Raw genomic sequence first — 22,605 nt, forward strand, 5'->3', positions numbered from 1 at the left:
GACATAAGAAAATCTCAGCTGAGTGCAGCCTGTCACCAGGTGGCAGAAAGCAAGCAATATTCCTGTTCAAAACAGACACTGGGTGCATATGAGGATGCAAATTAGGGAGAAGAAAATCAAACAGAAAAATCTGGATATTCTTGCTAAGGACCTACATCACTTGAATCATCCTAGTATTTATATATTATAAATTTATTAAATAAAATTAACATTTTTAATTAGAAAGACAGAATGCAAAGTGTGTTTTTGTGTTTTTAAAACCCCTATAAATTTATATTCATGCTAATTTAAGTGAGGATTATTAACAGTGTGCATTTGCTGATGGAAGTATGAAACATTTGATGCACGTACTAGCGACAAATGCTGAACTCAAGTAACCATGAGCTGCCTTCCTGGCCATGTTTGGTCTATGTCATATATTTAACGCATGCTTTGTAAGCAAACACACTGAGTGCATTCAAGTCTGTGTGAGCTGTAGAAGATTGTATTTGTGGTCAGATTATCAATATTAATATGAATATCAACACCTTAATTATTATATACTTTGGTAAATATGCAGTATATTTTAATATAAATTAATGCTAATTGTATATGTTTGATACATTATTGATAGCTCATTCAAAAAGGTTTTTTAAAGAAACAGTCTGGAAAATCTAACTATTGTCCTGCATTTGTCTGTTTATTTTTTATATTAATATAAATAATTATCAATAATATTGCTATTGCCCCACATATGATTCTCAGCTGAGTGCAGCTTGTCAGCAGGGCTCAAAAAGTAAGCAATGGTTTCAAAATAGACACAGAGTACAGATGAGGATGCAAGCTCTTATGTGGGATGTCGTTAAAAAAAATAAATAAATAAATAAATAAATAAAATAAAATAAAAAATATATATAAATAAAAATAAAAATTATATATATATATATATATATATATATATATATATATATATATATATATATATATATATATATATATTCCTACCAGGGATGTAATGTATGATATGATAAAAAAATTTGATATAAAACATGAGCCTTTTGAATATAAAGAGTCATAAATGAAGTAAATGACAGTGTGCAGAGGAGAAAGACTGCAGGGAGGATCAGGAAGTTCCTCGTGGATTAACATAACTCTACAGTATTTGACGGTCTACACACACTTGACTTGTGTAGGCCTGGGTCATAAGAACTATCTTACCTAATGGGGGGAAAAAGAGGTTAAAACATACTGGTGTACTAACTTCTTTCACTTTGTTTCGTAAGGCATACATATTATTAGCTGTGCTAAAACATCTATAAAGCAGCAAACACGACATTCATTTCTCACAGTGTTTAGTTGCCATCCTTAACCTACAGTAAAAACCTGACCTTGCACTTGGTCTGGCACCGCAGACTTGACCTAGTGTTAATAAATTCCAACACACCGTTCCCACTTGAAGCATTGAACGTTGCCATTCCAACATATATCTCTAATTAATCGGTGTGGCATGGCAACAGCTGTGGCCAACTTGGATTTATGGCATTCCAGAGATGACCCTAAGACACAGAAAGAAACTGTTGAATTGTATAAAATTGTTTCAGTGTCTCCTTTATTATAAGCTGATGTTTATAGTTTTTTAAGGTTTTTTTTTCATGTTTTTATATCTTCATCCTTCTAATGAAGCATCCTGAGTCTCAGATAGCATCATGTATGAGCTTAGCTTGCAATTCAGGTTGTGATTGTATCAAAAGGGAAGTGGGATATCTTTGGCATTATCCTAAACTGCTCATGAGAATCAGACATTTTTGCAGTTACTTTCCCGTCTTAATCGAGTTAGTAAATCAGCAGGAACATATTACAAATACAAATACTCAAACAAAATAGGTCAGAAATGAATAAGAAAAACAAACAAAAATATCTCAAAGTTTACACAGGTCAATGGAATTAAATGATAGTAAATCATTGTGTAAGTGTAACAAAAAGGTACTGTTCAAGTCTATCTTCAAATATTATTAGAAAATAGACTTGAAGTCTCTAAACACTGGAGTTGTGGTTACACTCATACACCGTCAGTGAAAAATGAGCCGCTTTGCAGCCTGTGCAGACAGCTGTTTTCATTAAAAGTTCAGCTGTAAGTAGATCTTCATCTGTGTGACACTGTCCTGAAAAATACAGCTGAAATACAATCTGTGTTGATATAGTGTAAAATATGGCAAAGGCAACCAGGGGGAATCATTGTTTTGGAGATGCTTCATAAAATAAATCAGCTTCACAACTGCAACATGAAAAAACACAAAGCATTTTTTTGGAATCCCCTTTTCTTTTGCACCTTGTTTCTTTAATGTGGACATGATACTTTGAATTGTTTTTAAGTGAGAAATCCTTTGCTCTCTTTAAAAATAGCTTTAAAGAATGTTTAGAAGTGAAAGCTGATGTACAGTATGTCCTTGCACTGTGTTTCAGCGGATGTCTGCTCACTCTGGCATCCACACCACATTTGGCATTTCTCCCATATATAACTTTGTCGGGTAAGCATGCTGCATTGAATATAAGCAGTCCGCGAGAGCACATCACTCTGTGGTAGAAGAAGAAGACTTTTGCTTGTGGTAGGTTTTTCTTCTATCTGCTTTGGAACTGGTAGTATCTTCATTATTATTATAATAGTACTTAAATAAATACATTTATTTACTTTTTTAAAAACAAGTATTTTCCTAGTAATTGACAATATCTCATATGTGTTCAACAGGATTGTGCAATATAACATACTTTTGACAGAAACAGAGTCAGGTATGGACAACTTTTAACTATTTAAAATTGTCAGTATTTTATGTTTTATATTATTTGTCTTTGGGCAGCACGGTGGCACAGTGGTTAGCACTGTTGCCGCACAGCAAGAAGGTCCTGAGTTTAATTCCAACATCAGGCCGGGGTCTTTCTGTGTGGAGTTTGCATGTTCTCCCCGTGTTTGCGTGGGTTCCCTCCGGGTACTCCGGCTTCCTCCCACCGTCCAAAGACATGCAGCTTGTGGGGATAGGTTAATTGGAAAAAATCCAAATTACCACTAGGTGTGAATGTGCGAGTGAATGTGAGTGTGAATGGTTGTTAGTCCCTGTGTGTTCGCCCTGTGACAGACTGGCGACCTGTCCAGGGTGTACCCCGCCTCTCGCCCTATGACAGCTGGGATAGGCTCCAGCACCCCCTGCGACCCTGCAAAGGATAAGCGGAAGCGAATGGATGGATGGATGGATTATTTGTCTTAGATGTTAAGGTGTTAGCTGTCCACTCACAAGAACTCGACGATAACTCTAACATATTTGTCTAAGATTACACTTATTTGTCATAACATCATAGAAGTAAACCGCCACCATGAGTACGGACGCTGAGATGGCCGTTTATGGCAAAGCTGCCGTTTACCTCCGTAAGCCAGAGAAGGAGAGAATTGAGGCTCAGAACAAACCTTTTGATGCCAAGACTGCCTGCTATGTGGTTGATACCAAAGAGCTGTACTTGAAGGGTACTATCATCAAGAAAGATGGTGCCAAAGTCACAGTCAAAGTCTTGGACACTCAGGAGGTCAGTATAATAAAGTTAGAGTTAACTGAGAGTCAGATGTGACAAATTCTCATCGTGATCAATGTGCTGTTGCAGGAGAGGACAGTCAAAGAAGACGAAGTCTCTCCAATGAACCCTCCCAAGTTCGACAAAATTGAGGACATGGCCATGATGACCCACCTCAATGAAGCCTCTGTGCTGTATAACCTCAAAGAGCGTTATGCAGCATGGATGATCTATGTGAGACTGTCTTCCTAAGAAGCAAAACTTTTAAAATTACTCTTCTAACAGCAACTGTTAATTAACATCCACTTTTTAAAAAATCTCTTTAACCACTTTTAGACCTACTCTGGGTTGTTCTGCGCCACAGTAAATCCCTACAAGTGGCTCCCAGTGTACGACTCTGAAGTCGTCTCTGCCTATAGAGGCAAGAAGCGTATGGAGGCTCCACCCCACATCTTCTCTGTCTCTGACAACGCTTATCAGTTCATGCTTACTGGTATGCCTTTAACTCAAAAATCAAAAATTTAATCATATATATGGTGATAACTACAGAAATACATAGTGAACTCCTTTTTCATTTTAACAGATAGGGAGAACCAGTCTGTCTTGATCACGTAAGTGTCACATTGTTTGACTTTGTTTACAATAGTTCAGCATTTCGAACAAACTCTTAAAAGTATTTGTCTACACCCAGTGGAGAATCTGGTGCCGGAAAGACTGTGAACACCAAGCGTGTCATCCAGTACTTCGCCACTATTTCAGTTGGTGGAGATAAGAAGAAGGAGCAATCAAACAAAATGCAGGTACACAAACGTGATAAGATTAGTAAAATCATTACAAAATATACTTCAGTAAGAAAAATAATTTTCTCATATATTTCTTAAACTTGGGTTTAAGGGGTCCCTGGAGGATCAGATTATTGCAGCCAATCCCTTGCTGGAGGCTTACGGTAACGCCAAAACTGTGAGGAATGACAACTCTTCTCGTTTCGTAAGTATGGAGTGATCTTTAGATAGGAGAAATAGTGTTATGATTGTTGTGTGACTTTGACAGCTCCTTTTGTTCCAAACAGGGTAAATTCATCAGGATTCATTTTGGCACAACTGGCAAACTGGCTAGTGCTGATATTGAGACATGTAAGTGACAAATTCACAATGTGAGTACTTCATCTGACTTTGGGACAAACTGTGACTTCAAAATTTGATCAAAATCTGCAGATCTGCTGGAGAAGTCTAGAGTGACATTCCAGCTTCCCGATGAGAGAGGTTACCACATCTTCTACCAGATGATGACAAACCACAAGCCAGAGCTGCTTGGTAAGCAGCAAAACCAAGTTGTTGCACGCTTCTCATTTTAAACAATTTATTAAACACTTATGTTTTATTCTTTTTTCCAGAAATTGCCCTCATCACAACCAACCCCTACGACTTCCCCATGTGCAGCATGGGTCAGATTACTGTGGCCAGCATTGATGACAAAGTTGAGCTGGAAGCAACAGATGTGAGTGAGATTTGATGTATAATTAAAATATCAATGATGTTGTGTCTTTAAGAAAAAAAAAGTGTTTATGCAGTGTTTCATGTGGACACTTTTGAACAGAATGCTATTGACATCCTGGGCTTCAGTAATGAGGAGAAGATGAGCATCTACAAAATGACTGGTGCTGTGCTTCATCATGGTAACATGAAGTTCAAGCAGAAGCAGCGTGAGGAGCAAGCTGAGCCTGATGGCACAGAGGGTCAGTACTTAGTACAAAAATACTTGTGAATAAGAGCAGTATGGTTCCCAATTAGACTAAAAAATCCTTGTCACATACTGTATAATGTATGCACTGTATAATAATGTTATAAATTGCTGTTTTCAGATGCTGACAAGGTTGCTTACTTGCTGGGTTTGAACTCTGCTGACATGCTGAAGGCTCTGTGCTATCCCAGAGTGAAGGTCGGAAATGAGTATGTCACCAAGGGACAGACTGTACCTCAGGTAAATGAGACAAACTGGTACAAAAAACATGCGCTGCTTAAATCAGAGCGTATTTGGATCAAATGAAACATAATCATGTACCAGATTTAATAGATAATTATTTGCCAGGTATATGTTTGTTAAATATTTGGTCTTAAATGCATTTTGTGATTCAATCAAATTTTCCCTTTTTATTTTTTTAGGTGCTGAACTCTGTGACAGCCCTGGCCAAGTCCATCTATGAAAAGATGTTCTTGTGGATGGTCATCCGTATCAACCAGATGTTGGACACAAAGCAGCAAAGGAATTACTTCATTGGTGTCCTGGATATTGCTGGCTTTGAGATCTTTGATGTAAGCTTTATTGCTAACAAATGGGGAAACTCTACTTCAATTATAACATCCCGCTTAGTGATTTTTTCCCTACCCTTTTCTCCCCTCACAGTTCAACACCTTGGAACAGCTGTGCATTAACTTCACCAATGAGAAACTGCAACAGTTTTTCAACCACCACATGTTCGTCCTGGAGCAAGAGGAGTACAAGAAGGAGGGTATTATCTGGGAGTTCATTGACTTTGGCATGGACTTGGCTGCCTGCATTGAGCTTATTGAAAAGGTATACTTCAAGTTCATGTTTGAATCTTATATCTTTTTTTTTTATGTCAGTTTTGTTGTAATAGAGGAAAAGTGCCACTTGGTGACATATCTCTTTTCTTTACCTTCATCAAGCCCATGGGCATCTTCTCCATCCTTGAAGAGGAGTGCATGTTTCCCAAGGCAACTGACACATCCTTCAAGAACAAACTTTATGACCAGCATCTTGGCAAGTGCAAAGCATTTGAGAAGCCAAAACCTGCCAAGGGCAAGGCCGAGGCCCACTTCTCCCTGGTGCACTATGCTGGCACTGTGGACTACAACATCTCTGGCTGGCTGGATAAGAACAAGGACCCATTGAATGAGTCTGTGCTGCAACTGTACCAGAAGTCCTCAGTTAAACTGCTGTCTCTTCTGTATCCACCTGTAGTTGAAGGTATGATGTAACTGAAAACATACATTTTCCATATTCTACATGTTATTAAGTTTTGTTTGGTATTACGAGTCTCACAATGTTTTTAATTACAATTCACAAACAAAAAACAGAGACTGGCGGTGGCAAGAAGGGAGGCAAGAAGAAGGGTGGCTCCATGCAGACTGTGTCTTCACAGTTCAGGGTAAGGTTTGAGAAGTAAATTAAATGTAAAATAATACATTTTTTTATTTTTTACTTTTCATGACAAAAATGTACTTTTGTGTACCTACAGGAGAACTTGGGCAAGCTAATGACAAACCTGAGAAGCACCCATCCTCACTTTGTGCGTTGCCTGATCCCTAACGAGTCAAAGACTCCAGGTAACCCAACATAATTTGTGTGCCTGCATGCACAGGTTTGGATTAGAAAACAGCAAATTAGTGTTTGTTCACAGTATGAACTCAAACATTTTTGTTCTACAGGCCTGATGGAGAACTTCTTGGTCATCCACCAGCTCAGGTGTAACGGTGTGCTGGAGGGTATCAGAATCTGCAGAAAAGGTTTCCCCAGCAGAATCCTCTATGGTGACTTCAAACAGAGGTGCAATTAATATCCTCGTGGACTTTTGATTCAAAATATGATAAGAAAATGCTGACACTGACAAATCCCTCTCTCACAAAAGATACAAGGTACTGAATGCCAGCGTCATCCCTGAGGGCCAGTTCATTGACAACAAGAAGGCTGCAGAGAAACTGCTTGGATCAATTGATGTTGATCACGACCAGTACAGATTTGGACACACTAAGGTAAACAGCCTGATTGCATTACTATAGATCCATGCATGAATATAGAATTACTTTTTTAATTTTTAAAAATCTGTCTGCTTAAAACAATTACTTTTGGACAAAACTGAAGGAGGTAAGGTCAGTGAACTGGATGAAAACTAAAAGGAAGCTCAAGTAAAACATCAACAAGTTTCCATCCCCAAATTTCAATAGCCCTGGATTTATTATCATAGTTACACATGAAGATCAAATCAAAATTTTCCAATTTTTTCTCAAAGTACATTTAATCAACTATTTGACACATTTATCGTTATGTTATCTTTTTTGTTTTAAAAATTCTTATTATTTTATGTGGCTCATTTGACATAAATTATGCTACTTTGTGCACACATGAGATATTGTATGGTAGACAATAAACCAACTCCCATATGTAATGCAGATGTGTCCACACAGGAGGCACAAGGTTTCTCAAATACCATGTCATTAGTTTAGCATGCCTTTCACTGTGTACGTTCATAAAATTCCCCAAAGCTGATGTAGATTTACATTTACTGTACATATACTTTCTGAATCATTTCTAATTGAATGCTTACTATAATATAATTCTCTCTTGTAATCATTTAGGTGTTCTTCAAGGCTGGTCTCCTGGGTACCCTTGAGGAGATGAGAGATGAAAAGTTGGCAGCTCTGGTCACCATGACTCAGGCTGTCTGCCGTGGTTTCCTCATGAGAAAGGAGTATGTCAAAATGACAGAGAGGAGGTATGTTGAACACAGCAATTAAGAGCAATGAGCCAGAATAAAAACAGTGAAAAATAACTTTGTCAACAATGGAAATCTCTTGTGCACAGAGAGTCCATCTACACCATCCAGTACAACATCCGCTCATTCATGAATGTCAAACACTGGCCATGGATGAAGGTGTACTACAAGATCAAGCCTCTGCTCAAGAGTGCTGAAACTGAGAAGGAGCTGCAGCAGATGAAGGAGAATTATGAGAAGATGAAAACAGATCTGGCTGCTGCCCTGGCCAAGAAGAAGGAACTAGAGGAGAAGATGGTGTCCCTTCTGCAGGAGAAGAACGATCTGCAGCTCCAAGTGGCATCTGTAAGTAGATATCAAGAGAAGCTGTGCCCTTTTATTTTGTTACCATAAAATGTTAACGTGTTCATGTGTGTTCTTCCAATGCAAACTAGGAATCAGAGAATCTCTCAGATGCTGAGGAGAGATGTGAGGGACTTATCAAGAGCAAGATTCAGCTGGAGGCAAAACTCAAAGAGGTAACTGAGAGACTGGAGGATGAAGAAGAAATCAACGCCGAGCTCACTGGCAAGAAGAGAAAGCTGGAGGATGAATGCTCTGAGCTCAAGAAAGACATCGATGACCTGGAGCTTACCTTGGCCAAAGTAGAGAAGGAGAAACATGCCACTGAGAACAAGGTTTGACATTTGGATTATACCTAGCAGATTAAACAACATGCATACAACAATACAGTCACATGGTAATAACACTGTAATTGCAAATGTAGGTGAAGAATCTGACTGAAGAGATGGCTTCTCAAGATGAGAGCATCGCTAAGCTGACTAAGGAGAAGAAAGCTCTTCAGGAGGCTCATCAGCAGACTCTTGATGACCTCCAGTCTGAGGAAGACAAAGTCAACACTCTGACCAAGTCCAAGACCAAGCTTGAGCAGCAAGTTGATGATGTAAGTTGAAAATGTCACAGGTGATGGCAAAACAGAGAGAGAAAAGAAACCTCTTCTTGAACAAGAGAATAACAAAGTCATGTCATTGTGCAGCTTGAGGGTTCTCTGGAACAAGAGAAGAAGCTTCGTATGGACCTTGAGAGAGCCAAGAGGAAGCTGGAGGGTGATCTGAAGCTCGCCCAGGAATCCATTATGGATCTTGAGAATGACAAGCAGCAGTCTGATGAGAAACTGAAAAAGTACTTTTATTTTTTCTCCCTTTATGACAAGCATCCTTCTAGCATCCTTCTAAGGATTGGACGTAATATGTACATTTATCAACTATGCAACTTTATTTTACAGGAAAGACTTTGAAATCAGTCAGCTCCTTAGCAAGATTGAGGATGAGCAGTCAATGGGTGCCCAGCTTCAGAAGAAGATCAAGGAGCTTCAGGTAAATGATACATGATGTTACATCAAATGATAGTCCATACATATTTTCTGTGTCGTACTTTAAATTTGAAAGTTTACTCAAAGGAGACACACATCTAATCCAACAGGCTCGTATTGAAGAGCTGGAGGAGGAGATTGAGGCTGAACGTGCTGCTCGTGCCAAGGTTGAGAAGCAGAGAGCTGACCTCTCCAGGGAACTTGAAGAGATCAGTGAAAGGCTGGAGGAAGCCGGTGGTGCAACTGCTGCTCAGATTGAGATGAACAAGAAGCGTGAAGCTGAGTTCCAGAAACTCCGTCGTGACCTGGAGGAGGCTACTCTACAGCATGAAGCCACCGCTGCTGCTCTGCGCAAGAAGCAGGCTGACAGCGTTGCTGAGCTGGGAGAGCAGATCGACAACCTCCAGCGTGTCAAGCAGAAGCTTGAGAAGGAAAAGAGTGAATACAAGATGGAGATTGACGACCTGTCCAGCAACATGGAAGCTGTCGCTAAAGCAAAGGTAAACAACAAAATCCATTTATTTTAATACTTAAATCACCAGCAAATAGTGATGTTATAACATCTTGTCACTGATGAATCTTTTTCTCCCTCTCTAGGGAAATCTTGAAAAGATGTGCCGTACTCTTGAGGACCAACTTAGTGAACTGAAGGCCAAAAATGATGAAAATGTCCGTCAGATCAATGATTTGGGTGCACAGAGAGCACGTCTGCTTACTGAAAATGGTTTGTATAAGACAACATGCAGTGATCTGAACTTAGTCCTTTATAGTGATCTTCTGTTTTCGATAGAAAAACTGAACACAAACTAAAGTTTGATGACTATTTTTACACAAGGTGAGTTCAGCCGCCAGATTGAAGAGAAAGAAGCTCTCGTCTCTCAGCTGACCAGAGGCAAACAGGCCTTCACACAGCAGATCGAGGAGCTGAAGAGACACACTGAAGAGGAGATTAAGGTAAGAAACACTTCAATGGAGGCTGGTATGGCTTACCAGACAGGGCAGGTGATTCCTATGCTGTAAGGCCCAAGTTTGAATCCATCATAAATGGTAAATGGCCTGTATTTATATAGCGCTTTACTTAGTCCCTAAGGACCCCAAAGCGCTTTACACATCCAGTCATCCACCCATTCACACACACATTCACACACTGGTGATGGCAAGCTACATTGTAGCCACAGCCACCCTGGGGCGCACTGACAGAGGTGAGGCTGCCGGACTCTGGCGCCACAAAAAAAAAAATATTTCAGTGAAGTGCGTATAGTTTTTTGTTGGTGATTCCGACATTTTTCTCATGCAATGATGTGTCTTACACCAGGCCAAGAATGCCCTTGCCCATGCACTGCAATCAGCTCGCCACGACTGTGACCTGCTGAGGGAACAGTTTGAAGAGGAGCAGGAGGCCAAGGCTGAGCTGCAGCGTTCAATGTCCAAGGCCAACAGTGAGGTGGCTCAGTGGAGAAGCAAATATGAAACTGATGCTATCCAGCGCACTGAGGAGCTTGAGGAAGCCAAGTGAGTATTTAGTTAGTAAGAATGTGAGCAAAAAACAAATAAAACAATAAGCTTTTACTGAAACACTGTTTTTTTTAAAGGAAAAAGCTGGCCCAGCGCCTTCAGGAGGCAGAGGAGCAGATCGAGGCCGTTAACTCCAAGTGTGCTTCTCTGGAGAAGACCAAACAGAGGCTCCAGAGTGAAGTGGAGGACCTCATGATTGATGTGGAGAGAGCTAATGGCCTGGCCGCTAACCTTGACAAGAAGCAGAGGAACTTTGACAAGGTACCATCATTTACTTTGCTTGAACAAGACACAAACTCATGGTTTCTCTTAGTATGGGTGAATAACTGCATCGAATGTATATATAGGTGTTGGCAGAGTGGAAACAGAAGTACGAGGAGGGTCAGGCAGAGGTGGAAGGATCTCAGAAGGAGGCTCGTTCTCTCAGCACTGAACTGTTCAAGATGAAGAACTCCTATGAGGAAGCCTTGGATCAGCTGGAGACCATGAAGCGTGAAAACAAGAACCTGCAACGTGAGTTCCTACTATGCTGTGCAAGTAACGTGTGTTCATTTTTAATGTCTTAAGACTAAACAATATCACACATGCCTCTGCAGAGGAGATTTCCGATCTGACTGAACAGATTGGTGAGACTGGAAAGAGCATTCATGAGCTGGAGAAGGCCAAGAAGCAGGTGGAGACAGAGAAGTCTGAGATCCAGACAGCTCTTGAAGAGGCTGAGGTAAATCTTTGTCTGAGGAGCTCCTCTGGAAATAAATATTCAGTTATACACAAGTAAAATCTACAAATGCAGAGATGAATATCTTTTCATATTCATTCTTTCATATGATTAGGGAACTCTGGAGCATGAAGAGTCTAAGATCCTGCGTGTTCAGCTGGAGCTCAACCAGGTCAAAGGTGAAGTAGACAGGAAGCTGGCAGAGAAAGATGAAGAGATTGAGCAGATCAAGAGGAACAGCCAGAGAGTGACTGACTCCATGCAGAGCACTCTGGATTCTGAGGTCAGGAGCAGGAATGATGCCCTGAGAATCAAGAAGAAGATGGAGGGTGATCTGAATGAGATGGAGATTCAGCTGAGCCATGCTAATCGCCAGGCTGCTGAGTCCCAGAAACAGCTGAGAAATGTCCAGGCACAGCTGAAGGTATGATAGAGCACATAGCTGTTGTACACATTCTGTGTAAGTGCATTTTTTTATTCATGTGAATATAATTTTGATATTCTTTTTTACTAGGATGCACAACTGCACCTGGATGATGCTGTCAGGTCTCAGGATGACCTCAAGGAACAAGCTGCTATGGTGGAGCGCAGGAACGGTCTCATGGTAGCTGAAATTGAGGAGCTCAGAGCTGCTCTGGAACAGACAGAGAGAAGCCGCAAAATCGCTGAGCAGGAGCTGGTGGACGCCAGCGAGCGTGTTGGTCTGCTGCACTCTCAGGTGAACATTTTTGAAGAGACACTTTAATTGTTTTTTTTAGACAAACTTAAAATGAACATCCTAAAATGTAAACTTTCCATTTCTTAGAACACAAGCCTTCTGAATACCAAGAAGAAGCTTGAGGCTGACCTGGTTCAGATCCAGAGTGAAGTGGATGACACCGTTCAGGAAGCAAGAAATGCAGAGGAGAAGGCCAAGAAGGCCATCACTGATGTAGGTTTATACACATGTCCACTACGACGGTACAACTCAGCTTTGTTTTCATCACTCTGTTAATTGAGGTCATGTTTTTCAGGCTGCTGTGATGGCTGAGGAGCTGAAGAAGGAGCAGGACACTAGCGCTCACCTGGAGAGGATGAAGAAGAACCTTGAGGCTGCTGTTAAGGACCTGCAGCACCGCCTGGATGAGGCTGAGAATCTGGCTATGAAGGGTGGCAAGAAACAGCTCCAGAAACTTGAGTCCAGGGTAAGAAGAATGCGCAGCTGAAAAATATGTGTGAAAACACACATATATAAACCATGGATTTTAAAAGTTTGCTCAATTTTCTGAAGGTGCGTGAGCTGGAGACTGAGGTTGAAGCTGAGCAGAGGCGTGGTGCAGATGCTGTTAAGGGTGTCCGCAAATATGAGAGGAGAGTGAAGGAGCTCACCTATCAGGTAAAGCACATTAACATTTTACATCCATCCATTCTGTTCCACTTATCCTTATCAGGGTCGCGGGGGGCTGGAGCCTATTCCAGCAACCAGTGGATCACATTTTTTAAAATGTGTTTTCTTTTATAGACTGAGGAGGACAAGAAGAACATTAACAGGCTGCAGGATCTGGTTGACAAGCTGCAGCTCAAGGTGAAGGCCTACAAGAGGCAGGCTGAGGAAGCGGTAAGGACCACACACAGAAAAAAAAACCCTCAACTCTATGTCAGATTTTAGTTTTGTGCAAACAAACTGTCATTGTTTTGGACACTAAGAAATTTTGACTTATTACAATGTTACAGGAGGAGCAGGCCAATGTCCATCTGTCCAAGTACAGGAAGATCCAGCATGAGCTTGAGGAGGCCGAGGAACGTGCCGATATTGCCGAGTCCCAGGTCAACAAGCTGAGAGCTAAGAGCCGCGACTCTGGCAAGGTAAATGTACACGCACTTTAGACTTTGCACAAAGTTATAAGAAGAAATATCCCAATTCTGCTTCGAATTTCATGAAGTTGGCTACAGACAATAATTTGATTTGTTTTCACTGAATGCTCCGTTTTTATACACACTGACCCATATGTACTGTTTTCTTTTGTTCTACAGGGAAAAGATGCAGCTGAATAAAGCACACGTGTGAACTGTGCATTTCTAATCATATAATATGATGTGAAATACACTCCAATAAAATATTTTTTATCTCAATTTCCTGTCTGTGATATTTTCATAGTAATAAACAAGAGAGTAAACATGACACACGGGTAATCTGAGTGCTAATGAATCTTTACTGAGGTATCCTGCATTCAGTTATTAATTTAGGCATGAATACATAGAAGTGTATCTCAATTAACATCTTAGGACTTTGAGCACAAACAACTCAGAGCGAAGATACTCCAGAGGGACTCGTGAACGTAGATAAGAAGTTAGAGACAGTGGTTTGGGAGGGAAAAAAACCATCTGCACTTAAAGAATCAACATGAACATAAATAAATAGGTAACATTAATAACTTCATTCAAAATGCATTCTTGTGTATTTTAAGCTTTTTTTGTAATCCAGTGCTCTAGCTTGAAAAACATACCCCACATAATTAGTTTCAAATTCAGCAACAGAATGTGTGCAGTGAAAAATAGTGACACACTGAGTTTGAGAAGAATGTTTAACAAAGAGCTTATTTTACTCATTGGATCACATTTTAAAAAGAGCCTGGCTTTTTGCATAACAATCATAATGAGGATTCAAAACTAATCGTTACTGTTCGTGAAGCACATGCTTGCTGAATGAGACTGGCATAACTAAAATGAAAGCAATACAACACTGTACCTGTATATTACTCACCTGACCATGGGTTTTTGCTCTTTGCTGTGTGGATATTCTCCCTGGTTTCCTAAACCTTTGTCCAATCACGCTCAGCTCATTTCTGGCTTCTTTTCCTTTTCTCATTAATGGATTTAAAAAAGGAGACTTAAAAGCAGAAGCAAGTCTTTTAAAACATGTATTCAAAGTTTTTTTTTTTTTTAATTTCTCCATTTTTGGTAACTTCAATTATTGGGATTAGTCAACTGGAAAATTCAAAGAAATTATGATGGTGCTGATATTCCACATGTGGCTTTGTGCAATCACTTCCTCTTAATCACCTTATTTCAAAGGAACATATTCTATACTTTTTAATTCTTTTTAAAATTTGCGGTAATTACTTTAATTTTTTTCTGTCCAGTCACTTTATTTTGCTATTTTGTAAACTTTTCATTAATGTATGTTTTTATTTCATACTTAAAATGTAACTGTAAATGTAATTAGTATTTCACACACTTTGTCTTCGCACACAGTCGCCTGCTTGTGTTCAATTTATCACACATGCGCACAAATGGCGCACTCTAGCCACAGAGCAGGGTGAGGACATGTTGATTATCAGGAGAAAAAGTCAACGTACTTGTAATTTCAGTGCTTTTAAGCACTTATTATTTAAATTATTCACCTGTGCTGGAACCTTCATACAAAAACAGTGATATGCAGAACACTCTTTTATAGCAGCATTGCCATTCTGCTAAAAATGATATCACGTTAATCATGGCTTAATACTCCAATAACATTATTGTGACTGTTACCAAATTATGGAATTTATTAAGGATTCATAGGAAGTTTTAAACAACTGCATTCTATCTTGTGAAGTTAATGTCTCATATATTACATTTCATAGAATAAATTGTGGATTAAAAGATACACATTGTATAAAAAATAAAAAAGCAACTAATCATCATAACTGTGGCATTCATAATTTTTTCGAGTCCTCTCATACTGATCTAGGTACACGCTAATTACATGTAGATAGCAACAAGTACAGTTTCTGCTTTAGCAACCAAAATAAACATTTAAACCAACAGTTCGTCGATAATGCCTCTCATAAACTGAGCAATGAGAGTAATGTTAGTGTGGCATTGAGAAAGTGGAGCATTGTTACAAACGGTAACTGTAACAGCATCACATGTTTACCGTTGAGTAGCAGTAAGTACGGAGAGTAATAAAGTTTTCTGTCACTGTGAGATCAGGAGGACAAGCATGTCTGGTCTTTACCTCGGCAAGTGCAGATGCCTGAACAGTCTGATACACATGCTTTCAGGGTAAAAACATACAAATACAACCATCCATGATGATAGCGTTGGTTCTGCTGTGATTCAGATCAGTAGGCCATGCCACTTTGCTACTGGCTGACGGACTGAGCGCATCATCAAAGTCCAGTGCTCATCTTCTGAACTCTTCTCCTTCCCCACACTCAGCTGTCCGATCAGCTGTTTGGCTGATTTGCTTGTTGGGCGAGTTTCATATATAGAGACCAAAATTTTACACCGCTCCAGATGAACCTCCGGCAAGGAGAACAAGAGGACCTCATTGAAAACAGTCACCAGGCACCGAGCCACTGTAGAGCTTTTCTGGTACTTTAGCTTGAACTGATTGCACTGGACGCTGATCCTGGCATACAGGGCTGTGCAACACACACATACACAGATTACATGAATTTATAACCGTACGTGCATCAAAGCTGGCGTCTTTTTTGTGTGAAGGTGTCTTTTTTTAATTTACCTGCATTTGATATCTCAGAAAGGACAGTTTTGACCTTTAGCAGGCCAACCTCCAGCCTCTGAGACGTGGGAAGAAATTTCAGGGACAAAAGCACCTCTCCAACAAGATCCTTTGGAGAACGCATCAGTATAATGTACATTTATGCACAGTTTTAAAAAAAAAAGTGATATAGCTGCAGGCACAAACATAAATGACAGTATTCAGCAGGGCTAAAAATCACCACATAAGCACAAAATGTATTAAATGGCCACAGTCATAACTCAAAAGTAGAACATTTTTTTCTTTTGTTTGATCTTAAATTAAAGAGGCAAAGGTCATCCTGTGGTTTCAGTTGCATTGGTGTTACAAATATAATTTTCTTTTCTTTGAGCAATTAAAAAAATATTACATTAATTATTATTGCCCCAATATAATAATTTATTATTATAGTAAGATAGATGCATAGACGGATGCCATGTTCAGTTAATGAAATATCATTGACAATAATGATGACACCATATGATCCACAAATTACACAAACCAGTAAAAGTTAAACTAAACTTTCGGTGGAAAATAAAATTCTAGCTACACAAATGCACTTTTGGGTTCACCTGTGCAATTCTAAATTTCGCCTCACTCGTGGTACATTAATGCTGTGGACAAAATATTAGGCATAGGTACTATAAACAATAACAAAAAATATTGCTTTTCTGAAAATGGAACAATTTTTGTGTGGACTATGAAGAAGGATTATATAGTTATAACAATGTACTCTATTATATTTTTACTACCATCTATCACGTCTGTAAATGTCTGTTTAATTATTTCCAGTTACACAATGAATATTAGCTTTCATTTTTATTATTATGGCTAAATATAGTTATTATATAGTTTTATAATCATACTGACATACTCTGTATTTCACCTTTACATAACATCAACTACTTGAGATGCTACTGAAAGCCAGGCCTGTGTGCATGCTGTGTGTTGTGTGTGTGCGCCCCCTGCAGTACCTTCTGGGGTATCTTTAGATCCTCTTGTAGTTCCAGAGGGTAGGAGATGTTGAGCTGTCCTAAAGGAACCCTCACATCTCCTAACACTGTGTTTCTGGAGAATTTATCAAAGTCTCTTACCTGAGATGCATACAGACACCTGATAAATGATTTACACCACAACAGATAAAAACATTTATCATTCATACTTTTTTCTCTCAACAAGTGAAAAGAGACTAAAGTACTATAACATAGCTGTAGTGCTTATGGTTTTAAATTCTTTGGCCTTTGAAATGTGACAGCTAACATGCAAACTGCATGCACGATGTAGTACAAGCAATACCGTTTGAGTCCAACAAATATGTTTTAAGAATGAGAGATATGTAGTGCAGAACCTCCATCCTTAGGTTGATGTGATGAAGCTTTTCCTCTTGTAAAACACAGCTGAACTGGTCTCCAAATAAAGGGTTACAGCTGCCTTTCACAATGCGAGTACGCCACTCCTGCAGTACTGTCCACAGAACAGGCGACATATCTTCCCCCTGAGAGGATCACACCAGTAATTTATGACACCTTTGTCTTTAGTACAGAGATGCTGTGCTGAATGAAAACTCAAAGACAGTGTGGATCGTATTTTTTTAAATATGTATCAAGAAAAAGAAGAAAATAAGTTCACGGAAAATAATAATATGACAAACTTACCTCTTCATCTTTAAAGCCCTCGACTTCTACAGCCTCTGATCCAGCCCACAAGAGCAGTATTTTAACAAATGGTTGGAGGGTTCGGCTCTCACTCTGTTCCAAAAGCCCCTCCACCTGCAGCACGGTGACCACCAGACGTGACTGCATCTGATCATAGTAGACGGAGAATCGTAATGATCCATCCACCTGGTACGAGAGGATATGTTAGGAAAGACCCAAAGACTGTAGTTGATTTTGCCTGAAACTGTGTCATCAGTCATTTACTGTTAATCTTATTTTTGGAGGATTGATCGGACATTTTTTTAAATGATGTTTAAATTTCTGTTACATACTCAAATACTTTCCATTAGGAAAAGAATGTAAAACTAAATTCAGCCTGCTTATCTTTTAGTCACCCTGATTCATCCTGAATATCTAAACAGATGGCAGAAGGATTTACAGGACATTTAGCTCAGACATCTTTGGTTGACAGAAGATGAATCCTAATGACTGTGGTGAGGTGCTCGTACAGCCAGAGAAACGAGTCTACACATGTATCTGTGAGCATAAGTGTAATTCATGCACAAGTGCAAGGGTATCTGTATGCATACTTACACTGCATTTTTTAACGTGTCTCTCTATAAACTCACTCTTGGCGCCACCATGTGGTTATGTTTATGGTTTACTAGTAAGAGAGCAGCTTGTAGCGTTTACCTAAACGTTTGCATCTCTATTTAATGATAGGAAAATCTCAATTTTACACCACTTAATTAATCTGACAGCTTTATGTAGTAGACTTTAAAAAAAAAGTGATACATTCATAACATATTTTAAAAAGCTGTGCATAACATAACATCATTGCTGGATGTTGCTGGTGCTGTTTTATGAATCTTTAAATTTTGGATCTTTAAATAACTGTAGAAACACCAACAGAGCAACACCGCACTAAAAGAATGAATATACTTCCTGTTTTGTCTCTCATTAATAATTTCACTGGACCTTGGGTTTCTGTATGTCTGGATAAAATACCAGTTTTACCTTTTGAATAGTTGCCTGCTCTTCTTTGTCTCCAGCTGCCTCTGTGGATACTAAGGAGGGAAACGAGGGCTGAGACAGGCAGCGACTCAGTCTGTGGGCCTCTGTGCTGACATCCTCCAGCTGCAGGCACACACAAATGCTAGTTGTATAAGCCTTTATAACACAGAGCACAATTCATTTTTAAGCCTCTGCTCTTTAAAGACTCACATCTGTCGAGGAAATACTTAGATATTCCACATGTACACGCTGTCATGATGGATCTGGTTTCATGTACATGGCATTCAAAGGGTATTAATTTATAACTGTCCTTAGACTAGAGTCCTTCACTCGCATCATAGTTGTTATTGCCTGCTCTATCACAAAGGTGCTCAAGGTGATTTAGATGTAGTAGCTTCAGCTTGTAATACTACATTAAAATGCTGCCTACATTCAGGTTTACATCTGTGGTCCACAATTTTCATCAGTCTTAATTTAGCCATCATTTGTCGTTGTTCTAACATTCTACATGGAAGTTTTTACACTCAGCAGAACTTTTCCGGTCAGTCATGTGGTACGAAGCAAACAGCAGACTATTCAAATAAACTGCCGACTTCTCAAACACATCCACACAAACACCCCACCCAGCCTGTGGTTTACTTATCTGCCTTCTCTCTGACAGTCCTCTAAAAAAGTCCTTAGTAGAGTTACATGCTAAATGCTGACTTCTGTGGTACAAAATATATTAAAACTCTTAATTGTGTGGTATTTATATCATCCTGTTTTATTAATTTCCCACTGAAAATTCTCACGTTTAAGGAAATTGGCATTACCTGATCACACCGTGAATCTACAATTTTCAGAAAAATTCACTTCATTTTTCTTTAAGCAGTCCTAAATATGTCCTGAATTTCTCACCAATTCTGTTCCAGAATCTTAACATGTAACTCAATAACTGTGTCCGAAAGAAATTAGCAGCAATATATTACATTTCACCTTGTTCAGATGCACAAATCCCAAGTATCAACTGAAAGACAGCAGATTACTTGAAGCAGGATTTTCTCTTAACCTGGTTTATCCAGTCTGGTCAAGACCATGTGCACATTAGTGCTCAATTGTGATAAAGTTTCCTCTTACTTTGGTACTTGGAGCTCCTGAGTAGTTTCCTGTTGTTGTTGGCCCTTCGTCTGAATACAGCAAATCATTATGCCCTGTTGCAGAAAACAGACACAACCATACATTTAATAATTTGTGTCACAGTCACTCTAGCTTGTCAATATGCACTACACTGAGTCTTACTGTAATGTAATTCCTACTCACCTGCATCTTGCTGGGTGTATGTGGTGTATTTCTCTGTGCAGAATCTGTAGATCTGCCAGGCTAAGATGCCCAGAGCCAGCAGCAGGAGAATGATGGAGATACCCAGAATGCAGTATTTGACCACATCAGAAAATGGCATTCTCAGCTCTCCAGCTTTTGAAAACAGCTCCATAGGAGCTGGGTAGTCTATAAGAGTCACCATGGTTTTCTGCGGCCATGTGGTCTGCACATGCCTCTGCAATACAGGAACACAGAGCATGTGAGGATCATAGCTGGGTGGATTAAAGGACCTGCTAATAGCAGGTATGTAATGTAATGTATGTAAAAAAAATATACAGTACTATCCATGTAATGCCACAGTGAATTAAACTAACATTAATCTTTAATCCATCAGTATACACAAGCACTATAATCAAAATTATTATTATTGTTGTTATCCACAAGTTTTCAAATTTGCTGTTACAAAAAAGCAGGAAAAAATTGTAAAGCATGTTGTTATTTTTTTAAATTAAGATTCCAAATTACAGATATTTACTTGCATTCCCAGATGGAAAAAGTGTTTTCTTAATTGTATAGATTTTTTAAAATTCTTAATTGTTTTTACACACTGTATACATTAACAATACATTGTTTCTGATGTTAACCAACAGTGAAATTTACAAAAATATTCAGCACTGATTTTGAAATGATCATCTAGTTAGGAAGAATCAATTAATGTCGATTAATCTATTACAGTTTCAGACTGCATGTGTATGACAATATAAAGTTTGAAGATGTTACTTGGACACTTGGGAACTGGATTTTAAAAAAAATTGTATTCTCCTATTTTTAGACTAATAGCTAATAATACGTATCAACACATTATTAAAATATAGCAAAGGACACTCAGTGACAGATCATTGACAAATAATTAAAATCTCGGCTGGTCTTTTAGTCATTGGTCTTTTTCGCTGAAAACCTTTTAGTAAAAGTAAAAAAAACAAACAAACCCATTTACTGGATTGTCCTCAAAGAGAAAATCAAACAAGCATTGCAGGGAAAAACAATGTTCTAGTTGTTGGTGACTGTTGTTATAATTTGGCCCAACTAATTGAATCCACGGTCCAGTTTTGAGGCACTGAACTTGGATTGTATGTGTATAATATATAATAATAAAGCACAAATGAGTCTAGACATATATCAGCTTAACTACTGTTTTCCTTCATGTTGAATGTAGTAAAGCAGAGCCTGATGAACATTTTTCTACAACTTTCTTTAATTTGCCAAAAGAAAAACAGTATAAAAAATATCATTTTTCTTCTAAAGCTGTTGTATACAGTTAGTGGCATTAACAAAGTTTTACACCTGCACCTTTACCAAAAATTCTAGACATGTGCATATTAAATACCTACCAAATGTCCAAACGCCCTGGTATTATCTGAGCGTTCCCTCTGGTGAAGAAAAACAGTACAGCTGTATCTCTTTTCTAAAAAATGCTTATCAGAAATAGTTTCATCAAAGAGCACTGGACCTGCTCTGTGCAACACGACGGAAAAAGCAGTACCTAATGTTTCTATTAAGACAAAGTAAAAATCTAAGGCAATTATACAATGTGTTGCTAGGTCACAGAATTTAAAAGGACAGGCAAAAGGTAAAAACAGACATACACTTCACTACTGCACAGACCTTCTGTTGCTGCTTGAATCGTGGCTAAAATTGCTTTAAGGACAGTTAAATATTTACCTGTGATAAGTTAAAAACTGAGGTCTCCTTTTTCTTCTTTCCTTTTCCTGTGCTATAAATCCATTGTGTGAGCACTTACATCTCCACACAAACAAAAGAACTTCTCTGCAAAGAGAAATTCAAACTAGTACCTTATCATGTAACTGTTGCTCCTACTTTGGTCACTCTACACTCACACACTCACACACACAGACACACACCCTCCCTCTCTCTCTCTCTTTCACCTAACACATGACTATCAACACACCATTCTGGGCAGACTGGTTTGATTAGATACGAATTACATTTCAGAGAGCTTAGCTCAGTGTGACCTGATCCCAACCTCTCTTCTTCATAAAGATTCCTCTGCAGGCCTGTTTACTGAATGTTCAGGTTAGATACTTCAGAAGTGAATTATTGAAACTTGGAAAATAAGCATTTTCTAAGTTGCATGTTCAGTTACAGCTCTGCTTTATCATCTCTGTGGCCAAGCTGGCTGCAGATACAGGTGTTATAAAATGACAGTGGTAACGTACTTTCAACAGCTTAAAGGTCAGCCAGGATCATGCCCTGTTTGTCTTAAAACACTTCCCTTGAAATTGTCTTGCTGAATGGTCACCTAATATGTTGCAGGACTGCTTGCTGACAGCAACGCCTGCAAATGGGAAAAGGAAATGTATGTAAAAATTGGCCTATCAAGTAACACTTAAGACAGGTAAAGTGTTTTTAGAAAAATGAGGAAGAAAAGCTTGATGACTAAGCTTTCTCATTTCCTTG

The 22,605-nt window shown here is 39.0% G+C and overlaps 2 protein-coding genes across 4 annotated transcripts; one reads left to right on the forward strand and one right to left on the reverse strand.

Moving 5' to 3' along the window:
* Positions 1-2,531: 2,531 nt before the first annotated feature.
* Positions 2,532-13,767, forward strand: LOC102789814 (myosin heavy chain, fast skeletal muscle-like). Its single transcript, XM_087844052.1, has 41 exons — positions 2,532-2,585; positions 2,726-2,766; positions 3,331-3,552; positions 3,628-3,771; positions 3,874-4,030; positions 4,121-4,148; positions 4,229-4,337; positions 4,432-4,524; positions 4,607-4,670; positions 4,752-4,850; positions 4,931-5,034; positions 5,134-5,272; positions 5,399-5,517; positions 5,700-5,849; positions 5,941-6,111; positions 6,225-6,525; positions 6,636-6,706; positions 6,797-6,884; positions 6,987-7,104; positions 7,187-7,310; positions 7,914-8,050; positions 8,140-8,395; positions 8,485-8,727; positions 8,817-8,993; positions 9,087-9,232; positions 9,336-9,426; positions 9,533-9,922; positions 10,020-10,146; positions 10,258-10,376; positions 10,738-10,934; positions 11,015-11,198; positions 11,285-11,450; positions 11,534-11,658; positions 11,771-12,079; positions 12,170-12,373; positions 12,461-12,586; positions 12,669-12,839; positions 12,926-13,030; positions 13,157-13,252; positions 13,369-13,500; positions 13,669-13,767. Exons 3-41 carry the CDS (start codon positions 3,346-3,348, stop codon positions 13,687-13,689), a joined length of 5,808 nt encoding a protein of 1,935 aa, XP_087700178.1. The 5' UTR covers positions 2,532-2,585; positions 2,726-2,766; positions 3,331-3,345; the 3' UTR covers positions 13,690-13,767.
* Positions 13,768-15,164: 1,397 nt separating this feature from the next.
* Positions 15,165-22,605, reverse strand: syt19 (synaptotagmin XIX). Of its 3 annotated transcripts, XM_087844524.1 has the most exons (11): positions 22,365-22,605; positions 21,850-21,954; positions 21,519-21,557; positions 20,128-20,362; positions 19,945-20,018; positions 18,832-18,951; positions 17,815-18,000; positions 17,508-17,654; positions 17,134-17,253; positions 16,142-16,250; positions 15,165-16,043 (listed from the first exon to the last, which is right to left on the reverse strand). In XM_087844524.1, exons 4-11 carry the CDS (start codon positions 20,327-20,329, stop codon positions 15,736-15,738), a joined length of 1,266 nt encoding a protein of 421 aa, XP_087700650.1. In that variant the 5' UTR covers positions 20,330-20,362; positions 21,519-21,557; positions 21,850-21,954; positions 22,365-22,605; the 3' UTR covers positions 15,165-15,735. The 3 variants fall into 3 exon arrangements, with proteins under 3 accessions (XP_087700650.1, XP_087700648.1, XP_087700649.1); XM_087844522.1 differs by lacking the exon at positions 22,365-22,605 and having other exon boundaries at positions 21,850-21,987; XM_087844523.1 differs by lacking the exons at positions 21,519-21,557; positions 22,365-22,605 and having other exon boundaries at positions 21,850-21,987.

Source organism: Neolamprologus brichardi, chromosome 7 (genome assembly GCF_056152115.1).
Source record: "Neolamprologus brichardi isolate AB-2024 chromosome 7, ASM5615211v1, whole genome shotgun sequence".
NCBI lineage: Eukaryota > Metazoa > Chordata > Actinopteri > Cichliformes > Cichlidae > Neolamprologus > Neolamprologus brichardi.

Excerpts from the sequence above, each read along its gene's own strand:
- syt19 (XM_087844524.1), bottom strand. The coding sequence starts at position 20,329 with ATGGTGACTCTTATAGACTACCCAGCTCCTATGGAGCTGTTTTCAAAA. Across the intron at positions 17,655-17,814 it reads AGGGCTTTAAAGATGAAGAG|GGGGAAGATATGTCGCCTGT; the intron begins GTAAGTTTGTCA and ends TGATCCTCTCAG. Across the intron at positions 16,251-17,133 it reads ATCTAAAGATACCCCAGAAG|GATCTTGTTGGAGAGGTGCT; the intron begins GTACTGCAGGGG and ends CGTTCTCCAAAG.
- LOC102789814 (XM_087844052.1), top strand. The coding sequence starts at position 3,346 with ATGAGTACGGACGCTGAGATGGCCGTTTATGGCAAAGCTGCCGTTTAC. Across the intron at positions 6,885-6,986 it reads TAACGAGTCAAAGACTCCAG|GCCTGATGGAGAACTTCTTG; the intron begins GTAACCCAACAT and ends TTTGTTCTACAG. Across the intron at positions 7,105-7,186 it reads TATGGTGACTTCAAACAGAG|ATACAAGGTACTGAATGCCA; the intron begins GTGCAATTAATA and ends CTCTCACAAAAG.